Here is a 12,727-nt window from a genome sequence, read left to right as displayed (position 1 = left end):
AAGACAGAAAAAACCTGTAAGGGGGTAGGTTCCTTAATAAGCCTCAAATAAACTGCGGGCAAATAAAATTTAAGTTTGCGGTCATTTATGGGTTCGACTGTTTAAAATTTAAACCAAAAAAGAATTTAAGTTTTTGTTGATAGGCTCCTTTTGGGGGGACGATAAAAATAACAGCAACCCCAAGAAAATCTTGGATTAGAAAATCCAGAAACTCCGCACCTCTGTTTCGAATCTAACCTATTTCGTAGAAAAGGGGTCCCCCTTTTTTAAATAAACTTTACTCCACCGTATCTTTCCCAGTTTTTCCCTTTTCTTTTGGTGGGGAAAAAAGGAAGTTTGATATCGTTAAAGATATTTTGGTTTTTAACAATGTTTCTATAAGAAAGGACATCAAAGATGCCAAATCTGCCCCTAAAAGGGAAATCTTATTAAAAAGGCCTTTGTACATTACTTTTAAACGTATGGCTCTTTGTTGTTATATTTTTCCCTCTCTTGAAAGGGGATATTATATTCGAAAGCACCTTGACTGAGCTATGAACCGAAAGCTTTTGTCATTACAAGCGGGCCCAATAAAACTCCGTGCCCTTAAAAAAAACCTTGACTTTGACTATTTTTTCCAAGAGGCGACTCCTATGAACCTTCCATGATTAATATTATAAACTCGGGATTTTATTTCCCCCTTCTGAGAAAAAACATTCAGTCGCCCAATGACTACAGAAAGTATCAGAAAATTTAAATGTAAACAACTAAAATATCTTTTCCCTTTGAAATGCTAGTTAATAATAAAACAAACCCCCTTTAAACCTCTAATTTAGCGCAAAAATTTCCGCATCAATCGTAATTGATTAACCGGGTAAATGTCTTTTTCCGTATTTACCTACGAAAGGGTAACAGATTTAATTTTGTTGGGTTGGATTTAACAATTTTTTAAATAACTAGCGAAAATACTTACTTGAAATTTTTTGGGCAGTTAAAATAGAAAAAGGGGAAAAAACTCGCAGGTCGCTCAACACGACAAAACGAAAATTTTTTCGGCTGGGTTTGATTGGCCGCATGGACGGAGGGGGAAATCATGCTACCGCCCACCCCTTTCACCCAGGTTGAGCAGAACTAAACTTTTACACATGCTAAAATTGCAAAAGCAATTTAAAGAGACATCCGAAAGGATTTCAAAGGGCGGTAACATGGAACCTTCAATGAAAACACGTGTTGAGGCGTAAATTCCAGAAGAGCGCTTTTGGGGGCCCCAGACATTGCACCAAAATTTTACAAGATATATTTTAAATTTTTATATAGATATGCCCTAGAAGAACTTTTGCTATGATTTAACTGTTTCAGTAAGGTGTTTGACATTGAAAAAAAGGCGGATGAGGAACTCATTGACATGGGCCAGGATTCTTTGAACTCACCAGCTATTAAAAACTAGCCAAGTTGGACACAAAGACCTTTCAACACAAGAATAACATCATAAAGGAAAGGTTTTTTTTTAAATTTAATCCCAGGAATATATTTTTTTTGGGGTATATAAGTTAAAATTCAATTGGAGTTTTAATTGGAGGGTCGAGAGTATGTAAATAATATGTTTGAAATAGTGACCAGAAGTACAAAAAGTGCAAAGAAAGGGGAATTTCCATGGGCAGGTAAAGTTTGCATGCCCGGGGGCAGGAGAGTTACCTTTTATGTTATAGCGATAAGTGACAAAAAAAACAGTTGAGGGCAAAGTCAGGGCTCACTCCCCGAGGAAACTGATGCCAAGTGCATTCCATTTGAACTGGTCGAATGATGGGTTTGAAACTTATAAAAAAAAAAGTAAGAGTTTTAAGTAAATTAGGAAATTGTACAGAATTACTAAAAAGTGCGTATAGGAAAGAAAAAGTCCATATTAACGAATTAGTAACTAAAAAATGATATAACTGCTATAAAAATACGTTATTATACTAGTAATTTGTATAACTGAGCAATTTGAGACTATGAGAAGAATTTTTTTTCTAAAAACTGAAATAAAAGTACTCCAGATACACGATGAATCTCTGACAAGCATAGTCTCGCTTGGGTAGGTAGTAAATTTTATGATGTCTGAAAAAAAGTAAAAAAACCCAACATCAAAACAACAGAAGCAAAAGAAAGCTACATAAACAAAGGGATTTTTGGGAAAAGTAAAGGGACTTAGTCAATTCGTAAATACTTTTTTAAAACACATGATAAAAAAAGGTTAATATTTTTGCCCTTTTAAACTGAGAAAAAATTTGATAAAGATTAGTTTAAGAAGAAAAACCCCAACTCCAACAAAATTCAATGATATAGTCTGAAAAAGGATTTCCTTTATACAGGGGCCCCAAAGAACAAATGACTTTTTTAAAAAGGGTTTCATTTTCAAACTTAGCCCTTTTTTTATGTTTTGTTTAAAGTTCGGTTTCATGTACTGCAAGTTTTCTGATATACACAGGCACTGCAAGTATTAACAGTTTCAAAAAAGTATATACCAAAGAGTATTACGGAAAAAGAAAAAATATCTCATTATTTACAATCTGAGATTTTTTTTTTTTATGGTTTCATTGTCTCATTGATTATTTCAAAATGGTCTGAACATGCACAACTGAAAGCAATTTCTGTGAAGAATAATAATCACTTCTCTCACGCACCGTTCTTTTAAAAAAACCAGTAGGTCAGATAAAGAAAACTTTTCCGATTTTGTTTTCGTTATTTACAGAAATTGCCGTTTATCCAGGGAGGGTTTTTACTTGTTTTATTTGGGAAAAAGGGTTAAGTTTTAAGGGCGCTTGCTCAGTTTCGTAAATTTTTTTCTCAATAATAGATTTTGATGAAAATTTTTTATTAAAAGATCATGTTATGTTTTTGAAAAATGAAAAAAAAATTTTACATTATAGGTAACCGCTTTTTTTCAAATTTAATTTTCCCCTAGAATAGTGGCATTTTTAACTTTTTCAAAAATTTTTAAACCTGAAATAATTTCAGTAAATACAATAATCAGCAAAATTTTTTATCTAAGGGGATTTTTTTAACGGAAAACAATATATCTATTTGAAACTGCTCAAAAAAAAAAAAAAATGATTTTTAAAAAAAGGAAACTTGTTCGGGAGACCCCGAGCATTTTGGGGATATTTTTGTCAATTTAAGTTTGGGATTCTGCTATTTTTTCGCGTTTCACATAATAAATTAAGCAAACCTACACATACCTTTGTTATGTCAACCTAATTTTAAAAGAGAAAAAAAAATGGGAAACTCACAAGTCGCTCAACACGACAAAAACAAAAATTCGCAGGGTCGGTTTTTTGGACCTTATGGGCAGTATGGAAAAGCATGTACCGGGCCACGCCCCTAGCCCGGGTTACAGAAAATCAACATTTTCACTGCTAAAAGTCAAAAAAGCAAATTTTGGACCCCAGTGTATTCAAACGGCGGTGAACATGGAACCTCAAAGAACATGTGTTGAGGCGTGTAATTCCATGAAAAAAGCGTTTTGGGCCCCAGGAAAAAATAAAGGGTTTTTTCCCCAAAAGAGAAAACAATGGGCAGAACTAATCAACTGGAATTTTGGAAGGGGGAGAGGTTATGGAGGGTATCACGGAACTGTCAAAAAGACAAAAATTTAAAAGCAGGCACCCTATCCAAGGGGGGTTTTTTCAATTTCCAAGGCTAGAAAGGAGAAGTATTGGCCACCCAGGCCGAAATGGTCATGTTGAAAACTAAACAGTACTTGACAGGGGGGCCAATAACACACGACAAAAAGTCGTGCTAAACGTTGAGAAGATCGAAATATAACACCTGATTGAATTTATCAAACGGAAGATTTTTAATAAGCGGAATTTTTTGGTGTTTTAAGCATTTTTGATTGTAGAACGATGAAAGTTTCCGCCTTTTCTCCCAACGAAACCTATATTTTTCTAAACGGATGTACGGTATGGGAACGATACGGATTTGAAAACAGCGGCTCAATGCAGATTGGAGTGCGGTAAAAAATAACAGATCCAGTATATGTCGGGCTGAAGCAATTTGAAAACAAGACTTTAAAATGTAACCATGGGGGTTTCTTACCCCTAACCCCCTTTGTCTGTAATTATACATTTTATAATTAAATGCATGCAACATACATTTTACAAAATTTGTGAAATTTTTTCCAATGCGACATTAAAATTCACTTCGGGTAGCGAAGAAACCGCACCAAAAACGCAGGAGCTACATCATTACAAACACAACCAATTTGGACGGGGTTGAGGTAAAAATTATTTGCTTTTTGTTTTTTTAGTATGTACCTTTTTTTTTTATAGGGTTGGGGTACATTTAATGATGGCCACTGAATTCACTTTCTTTTTTCATATGAATATACTCGTCCTGGGAGCAGAGTGCAACCGGGTTTTCCTCTGTTTCTTCTGAAAAAAAAAAAATCTTAACGACAAGAATAAATATTATAACACTCGTTGGAGGCAAATATAATTTTTAGTAAGTCTCATAATAAAACTATTAATTTTCAGTCAAAAACCCTTAAGACCGTTTTAGTGAATAGATTTTTGCGCTAATATTCTTTCCTAATTATGCTATTTTTAATTTTTTTTAAAATTTCTATAATTTCCTGAAATATATTTTAGTAAAACACAATAACAGCATAAATTTTACTAAGCATTTTTCTAAGGAAAAAAATATTCTATTTGAAAAAATCTCAGAGAAATAAAAAAAAAATGATTTTGTTAAAAAAGGAATACTTTTTCACGACCCAAGAGCTATTTTTTTTCATATTTTTGTCAATTTTTAAATTGGTACTTCGTTTTTATCGCGTTTTACAAATAGAATTTAAGGGAAACTCTACACATACCTTTGGTTATGTCAACCTTATTTAATAGAGAAAAGTGGAAACTTCACAAGTCGCTCAACACGACAAAAACAAAAATGTTGCAGGCTCGGTTTGATTGAGCCTGTTCATGGACAGTAGTGGAAATGCATGCTACCGTCCACGCCCTCTAGCCCGGGTTGAGCAGAACTCAACATTTACACATGCTAAAAGTGCAAAAAGCAATTTAGAGACATCCGCAGATGTATTCAAACGGCGGTGAACATGGAACCTTCAATGATACATGTGTTGAGGCGTGTAATTCCATGAAAAGCGGCGTTTGGTCCCCAGAAAATGTAAAGGGCTTGCCCCAAACGAGAAAACAATGGGCAGAACTAATCAACTGGAATTTAGGAAGGGGATCTGGGGTTATGGAGCCTGCGTATCACAGGAACTGTGAAAAAGACAAAATTAAAAAGCAGGCACCATATCCAAGGGGTGATTAAACAATTACCAAGGCTATGAAAGGGGTAGTACTGGAACCACCCAGGCCGAAATGGTCATGTTGAGAAACTAAACAGTACCTGCCAGGGGGCCAATAATACACGACATAAAAGTAGTGCTAAACGATCTGAGAAGATCGAAATATAACAGCCCTGATTGACTTTATCAAACGGAAGATTTCTTAATAAGTGGATTTTAAGGTGTTTCTGAAGCATTTTGATGTCGTAGAACGATGAAAGTTTCCGCCTTTCTCCGAACGAAACCTATAGTTTACTAATACGGATGTACGGTATGGGAACGATACAGGATTTGAAACAGCTGCGACTCAATGCAGAGTTGGAGTGCCGGTAACAATAACAGACTCCAGTATATGTCGGACTGAAGCAATTTGAACTACAAGTACTTTAAATGTAACCATGGTGATACTTACCCTAACCTCTAGTCTGAAATATTATACATTTTATACATTAAATGCATGCCAACATACATTTACAATAATTTGTGAATATTTGCCATATGCGACATTAGATATTCACTTCTGGGTATGCGCAGAAGACCGCACTAACACTGCAGTGAGCTACATCGATTACAAACACAACCAATTTGGCACGGTGTTGAGGTAAATACTTATTTCGCTTTTTGTTTTTCATATTTTACCTCTGTGTATATAGGTGGATACAGCTATTGAATGAGGGCCCAAACTGAATTTCTACTTACGTTTTTTCATATGAATATCTCGTCATCTGCAGCAGAGTGCAACCTGCTTGTCTCGTTTCTTCTGAATAAAAAAAAAATCTTAAAAGACAAAGAACTAAATATTATAACAGCTCGTTTGGAGGCAAATATGATTTGAGTAAGTCTCATAATAAAACTATTAATTTGTCAGTCGAAACCATTAAGACCGTTGAGGGAATAGATTATTGCAGCTAATATTCTTTTCCACTATTAGGCTATTATTTAGTTTAATCAGATAGAAACACTGTTGTTAGCAGTACCTACTGGACTATATGATAAGAAATATAAATATTCACGGTAGAGGTTTTGGTTCATCCATCCACGAAATTTAAGCCAAATAATTACCTTGCTCCTATTTTGTTTTTGTCTTAAAAAGCTGAAATTCATGAATAACTATCGCCACCAATTAGCAATTTGAAGTCATGCTAAAATAAAATCGTGCCTATGAAATTAAATAGCAGATACCAGTTTGGATAGGCGACAACATGGCTGAATAAGATTAAGTCATAATTCTTGCTCTCTACATTTGAGTCATGTTGAAACACCAAACTGTTAAAGAAAGCGAGGCCAGAGCTATGGAGTAAGAGTGAAACAATGCATTTAAACCTTTGGCCTTGCATTTACGGGACTTGACACGTAAATATATATCAATAAGTGTGTTCGGGTATTACTTAAAGTTCCGTAACCAATATTACCTTTTTTTTGTCCTCGCATGAAAGGTAACTTTTCAAGTATTCTTTTAAGTACACTTGGTTTCTTCCCTCGTTTTTGGGTTCCTGGAAGTGTGATAGTAAAATGTTTTATAACACAGGAAGAGAAACATATTTGAAGGAAACGTTCAACTGTTTAGATATTGTAATGAATACAGAGTACAAAATACAGAAACTTGTAATGATAATGATGGTTTAAATACAAAACTGCGCATATTTACAAACTATTATAAATGATCATCTGTGCAAGTCTGAATGCAATTTCCGTACTAATAATTGAATGCAAACCTATATGATCAGAAAGTTTACTATTCACGTCAAATCTGGTCAGTAGTAAAATGAATAAAAACAGGGATCCGTCATGCAATTATATACTTGACTAATTTGTCTCTAATTAAAGTCAGTACATGTTTTCACTTTTTGCATCTTATTTCTGGACGCGAAGAAATATATGAAATTTGCGAGGTCTTCCTGAAATATAGAAATAACAGACTCGGTTTGGCTGTTACAGAGTACGTTCATTTGAGTAGATGAAATGTGCTACATCCTCTTGACCCGCCCTAAGCGCCGACTTTAGCAGAGTTCTTTTTCTGTGTGAAACTGGATTTTATTCAAAAGTCTCTGACCAACTAAAAATACCTTTAACCTTTCTCTGATATTTCGTTGACCACCGGAACCAAGTGATAATATGCTGTTACTGTTAATTTAGTAACAACATTGAATCGGCAAAGTCAAAACAGATCCCAGTGTAAATAAAAAAGCAGAACCCCATCATCTTTAAACTATACTGTCGTCAAGAATATCACGAAACAATTCTTGAAACCGTTTGGGTTTTCCAAATTTAACACATTTCTTTGATTGTAACCGGCTCATGATATTAATAGGGATTCTTCATATAATTATTTCTTCATATTAACTATTTTGAATGAATCTGTGTTGATACGATACTCTTTATTTCGAATTTTCGGACACTTGTCCTTTTTCAAAAATATGGAAATATTTTTCTGACTAAGTAAAATCAATGTAACATTTATATGACAGGAAATTAATGATGTTGACGTCCTGTCTCTAAGACGACGTCACGTCATTTCCTGTGTAAGACGTGACGTCGTTTTCCGCAAAAAGGGGCAAGGTGCCAACATCATACACAACCAGAGAGAAAAACACAATACTAAGTGCAGCAAGACATAGAAAAAAAATATATATAAAAAATAAAATCAGCAATTCATTCTAAACCCCTAAAATTTATAATATACAGGATCTCTATTAAAAATAAAATATACAGGATCTCTATTCTGTATATTTTAAATTTTAGGGGTCAGAAGTAATATATATATACTATACTTCCCTACAGACGTATTTTGAATGAGTTGTGAATAAGGGAGCTGTATTTTTCAAAAGTGTATTTTACAACCGGAAGCTGGATAAGGATGCGCCCCCCCCCCCTAAAAAAACCAAAACAAAACAAACACAATTTTGACAGAGTAAGTCAGCAGATAAATTGAATAAACTTTATATATTTCATTTCTAGTTGTTCTCAGCATAGCAAAATAATAAATGTTTTTTTTCTTTTATATGAAAGACTGCTTACACTGATGTATGAAAAAAGATACCTTCTAATATCCTTTGCTTTTCAAGCCTATCAACTCTATTGTCCGTTGCTTTGAAATCTTCTCTTAATTTGTGAAAATCTTTCGTTACTGTGTGAACATCTCCTTTCACTTCGATAACTTCGTCTTTCACATTGTAAACATATTTCGTTGCTTTTTGAACTGCTCCTTTCACTTCGATAACCTCGTCAATAGTTTCTTGAACATCTTTTGTTACGTCGGCAATCCCTTTCTTTATGTTCTGCATTTCAAATTCCATTTTTTCTTCTTTTTTTTGCATCTTTTCGATTTGCTTTTCTATTTTTTTTTCTGCTTCAGGATCAAGAGGATCAGTTTTGCAATCATTAATGAGTTGTTTTAGATTCTGAATAGGCCTTTGAACTAAGCCGTTCAGTCTGTGCAGAACCTGTAGAATAAGATATTACAAAATATTTACTTTTTTTATTATTACCCATTATTATTTTTAGTTTACTTCTTCATTACTATCATTATTATGTATATTTTTAATGGCTAATACTATTTTTTTGTTGTCCCTCCCTTTCCATGCATTAACATGCATTAACAGATATTTTAAATCAATCAACATTGAAACCACATAATACTGTCTTATTCCAAATTTCACTTCAACTAAATAAATGCTTAATTATCTTTTATATTGTTTTACAAAACATGTAACAGTTTGTAAGTAAATCCCCAAACGTTTGCCATCTAATGGGCGCATTATGCCATGGGAAATATATTAGATGTTATATAGTTGTGCTGAAAACGCCCAAACCAGATACATTATTATCAAGATAATAGAAATAATGGATATTTTTGTTGAATATTATATGCACATTATTTTATTATATTACAAATATGGTTTGCAGAGTAAGCATATCTTATGTGTATTGTGTAAACTCAGGATTATTAAGATCTTTGATTAAAAATATCGAAGCGTACTGCAAGACAAGTCAGTTTGATATATCTGTTATTCTACACCTTAACCTTCATATATCCATTCCGTGAACGTAAGGTAATTAAACGTATTAGCATCTGGTAGCTCTTTCACGCTTACGTAGATTCAACATCAATGACATGAAAAACTGATTTCGAAAATGTTTCTGAAATGTCTAGATCGGCAGCTCTCAATTAATACATGTATAAGATTCTCTCAGTAGTTATAGGAGAAAATAGGAATATCTGGCCCGAGGATATAACTAATTAATATGTGGTTTCGTAGCTCCGCCGAGTTAACGCGTAAACAGTTTCCAGATAGCCAGATATTCCTATCTACACCGACAGCCAGTGTTGAATCTATTGCTAGCATACCACATTCCAAAAATTATTGTAAAATAAACCAATCGCACTTTTCCTTTTAGAACTATTTCTTATAGTAGCAGAGCGCAGAAAAACCAAAGTCCGTAAACAGGAAAGACGTCATGAAGTTTCAAAGACAAATGACAAAGCTTAGTTCCGTTTTGTTGTACCAGTTGCAATGTAACGCTATGATTTTTTGAAAAAACAACTTTTTGAATCGGTGTTATTAATATCAGGAACAAAGGAACAAAGAGGAACTGCCAAGGTACTGGAAATTTATTCCGTTTTATGAAATAAAATACATGTATTTACTATATGATTTAAATCTTTTACATAATTTATAATATTTAGTCCGTAATCATCTTTTACCCCGTTGTGTACGATGAACTTTCCCAACACTGGAAATCCCCGTCTGGTACGCAAGAAGTAAATATCTAACAACATAAGCATAAAATGATACTCTCTGAGACATCAGGAAAAAGTCCACAATCGGTGACCCCTGCGCGTAAACCCTATAGAACAAATGCGACTTTCGTTTTTATACATTTGTACTTTCATTTTCATTACTTCTAATAAAAGCTTAGGGTCGCCTGACGTCATTTTCTGTGTTGTCAAAAACGTATGTTTGCTCGGCGAAAGCCGGTAGTCCTAAGTATATTTATTACTATCACAGTTCATATTCAGTTTTTATAATACAAGCACTCTCGGGACACTCATCAGTGCATCAGGTATTTTTGAAATGTATGAATTCATGTGGGTAGGGTACATGATATTATCTTGCCTCCTACAAAATTCTTGCATTTCTTTTGTTTAACAGACGTCACCTAGAGACATGATATATATTTCATATCCTGCTAGTATATTTCAGATATGATTTTTTATTAAAACAAAATGGAATCAAGTCAGATTATTTATTAGCTCCAGCAATAGTATCGTTTCCGAGATAAATTTAGTGTTTTCTTGCCGATTTCATTTACTTTTACTTAGTTGTGGCTCATAAAGTTTGACAAAGTTAGACCGTAAAAGCGGAATAACTGTATGGTACACACGGCGTTGAAATCTTGTTTTAAGTTAAATCATCGTAAAATAAAGAAATTCACATATTTGTTACTCAGCAGTGTTTTGTAGGATCATTTAATCTACGTGCAAGAGAAATGATTTAACAGGAAACGGGATGAAGTCCGAAGTATCAAGACATTTGTGATATCGTGAAATCTTGTGACTTTCGAAGGGATGATTTAACCAAAACACAAGTCATTGTGCTTTTTATGGCTGGTGTAAATCAACTACAAACAAAACATAATGCCCAAAACAAATGATTGTAGGATTCCAGTTTGCACTGTAAGTAGTTTTTTTTAATTTACAAAATGTGTTAATTATAGCTTGTAAGTAAAGGGTAGTCGGCAAGATAAGATCGTTACACATCTTGTTGGTGACAAGATACCGGATATGCGCTGTGTCGAAAATCCATATCAGGCTCGAGCGATATGGATTCCTCGACAGCATATATACCGTATCCTTTCACCAACAATCAGTGTAACTAATATTATTTCTGAGGAATTTCCACGTTATTGTAAAACAAACTTTATTTCAATGTGACAATATGTTAAAGCCATGAAGTATTATCGATTTAATCAAAAGAAGTGTGAAAAGACATCTGTATATCACTGTCAAAATTTTCGGTACAAGAATTCTTTACTATCAAGCGTAAATGCAAAAATCTGTTCCATATATGATAAAGCTGAAATATTCGTGTAAATAAGCTGAGCACTCTTTTACTAATTGCACTTTAATTGTCTTACATTTCTATAAACACATTTACAACTAAATTGTCATTTTGTGCACATGCTTAGGCCTAACATATAAAAGAAACCCGAAGTCGTGTGCGAGAATAGCCCGAGCGCTTACATAGAGCACATTTATACGGACTGTACTGTATACTGTCAGATAAACATATGGACTTGCTATAAGTTTGCAAAGTTTAACAATGGTAATAATAGTACTAATGTTGAAATAATATAATTTGTTTGCCTTTAGAGATTTCCCCCGAATGGAAGAGAAAATACGACTTCAAATTTCCATACGAAGAACAAGTTAATGTTTACGACTGACATTCCAGACTTCCCTTATCAAGAAACAAAGATAAAAGCACATTCTCTAATCAGCCGATGTGTCTATTTTTAGAATGACCTGATAAAACCCAGGTTTGTGTTTTATGATTCGACAAATGTGTGTTATTTATATAAACCAATGAATGTTATGTGATGGTTGAATATTGTTTTACACATATTTTTCTGTTTAAGAACTTAAATTGATTTCAGACATGTCCCCCCCCTAGAACTCTTTTGACTGAATTACGAAGGCACCGTGTAAAATATGGAGTGGAGTCATGGAGTGGAGTGGTGGAGTGGAGTCTGGAGTCGATTTTGGAGTCAAATTTGGAGTCATTTTTGGAGTCAAATTTGGAGTCGAGTCGAAGTTGGAGTCAATTTTGGAGTCAGTTTTGGAGTCAAAATTTAATAAAACCTAAACATTCATTAAAAGATCCTACGTTTATATGTCACTTCCAAATAATTATCCACATACAATATTTCACACATACATTTACTAGTAAACTGTTGAATCGTGGGCTCAATATCATACTCATCTAGAAATAACAATAACAGTTACTGATGTTTTCTCAAATGACCCTTATCAGATTGGTAAGAATAACTTGTCATTACATTGGATAGTTGATTACAACAAATCACTCTCTACTTTATGACAGATTTCTACAATTGAAGAAGAAGGTACCAGTACAGTATCTCAGCATGATATCTCATTCATATCAGGATTGACCCCTAGATCCTTCATGGTTTGTTATTTATGATGTTGGGCCAGATGTTGCCTGAAGATTACTCAGAGAGAATTGATAAACATTTCAAAATTGAAATGTTAAATAATGAGAAAGTATTGTTTTAAAATTTTAAAATGAATCAGGAAAATGAAAACAAGAAACAAACTTAGGTAATTAAATATTGACTATCTACTACAAATGGCATAATATAATAAGACATGTTGTCTATTATAAACACATATACATA

The 12,727-nt window shown here is 33.7% G+C and overlaps 1 protein-coding gene across 1 annotated transcript; it reads right to left on the bottom strand.

The window, feature by feature from the left end:
* Positions 1-4,302: 4,302 nt before the first annotated feature.
* Positions 4,303-9,007, bottom strand: LOC128552470 (uncharacterized). The gene is made up of 3 exons (XM_053533510.1): positions 8,349-9,007; positions 6,721-6,801; positions 4,303-4,391 (listed from the first exon to the last, which is right to left on the bottom strand). The coding sequence occupies exons 1-3, from the start codon at positions 8,623-8,625 to the stop codon at positions 4,303-4,305; spliced, it is 447 nt and encodes a 148-aa protein (XP_053389485.1). The 5' UTR covers positions 8,626-9,007.
* Between the last annotated feature and the right edge of the window lie 3,720 nt (positions 9,008-12,727).

The sequence above is a fragment of the Mercenaria mercenaria genome, unplaced genomic scaffold, assembly GCF_021730395.1.
Source record: "Mercenaria mercenaria strain notata unplaced genomic scaffold, MADL_Memer_1 contig_2828, whole genome shotgun sequence".
Taxonomy (NCBI): domain Eukaryota; kingdom Metazoa; phylum Mollusca; class Bivalvia; order Venerida; family Veneridae; genus Mercenaria; species Mercenaria mercenaria.
The sequence above is the reverse complement of the archived record's forward strand: the minus strand, read 5'-3'. Positions and strand labels throughout refer to the sequence as shown.

Coding starts and splice junctions, on each gene's coding strand:
- LOC128552470 (XM_053533510.1), bottom strand. CDS start 8,625: ATGCAAAAAAAAGAAGAAAAAATGGAATTTGAAATGCAGAACATAAAG. Junction 6,802..8,348: donor AAAGCAAAGGATATTAGAAG/GTATCTTTTTTC, acceptor TCACACTTCCAG/GAACCCAAAAACGAGGGAAG. Junction 4,392..6,720: donor CATGCGAGGACAAAAAAAAG/GTAATATTGGTT, acceptor TTTTTTTTTCAG/AAGAAACAGAGGAAAACCCG.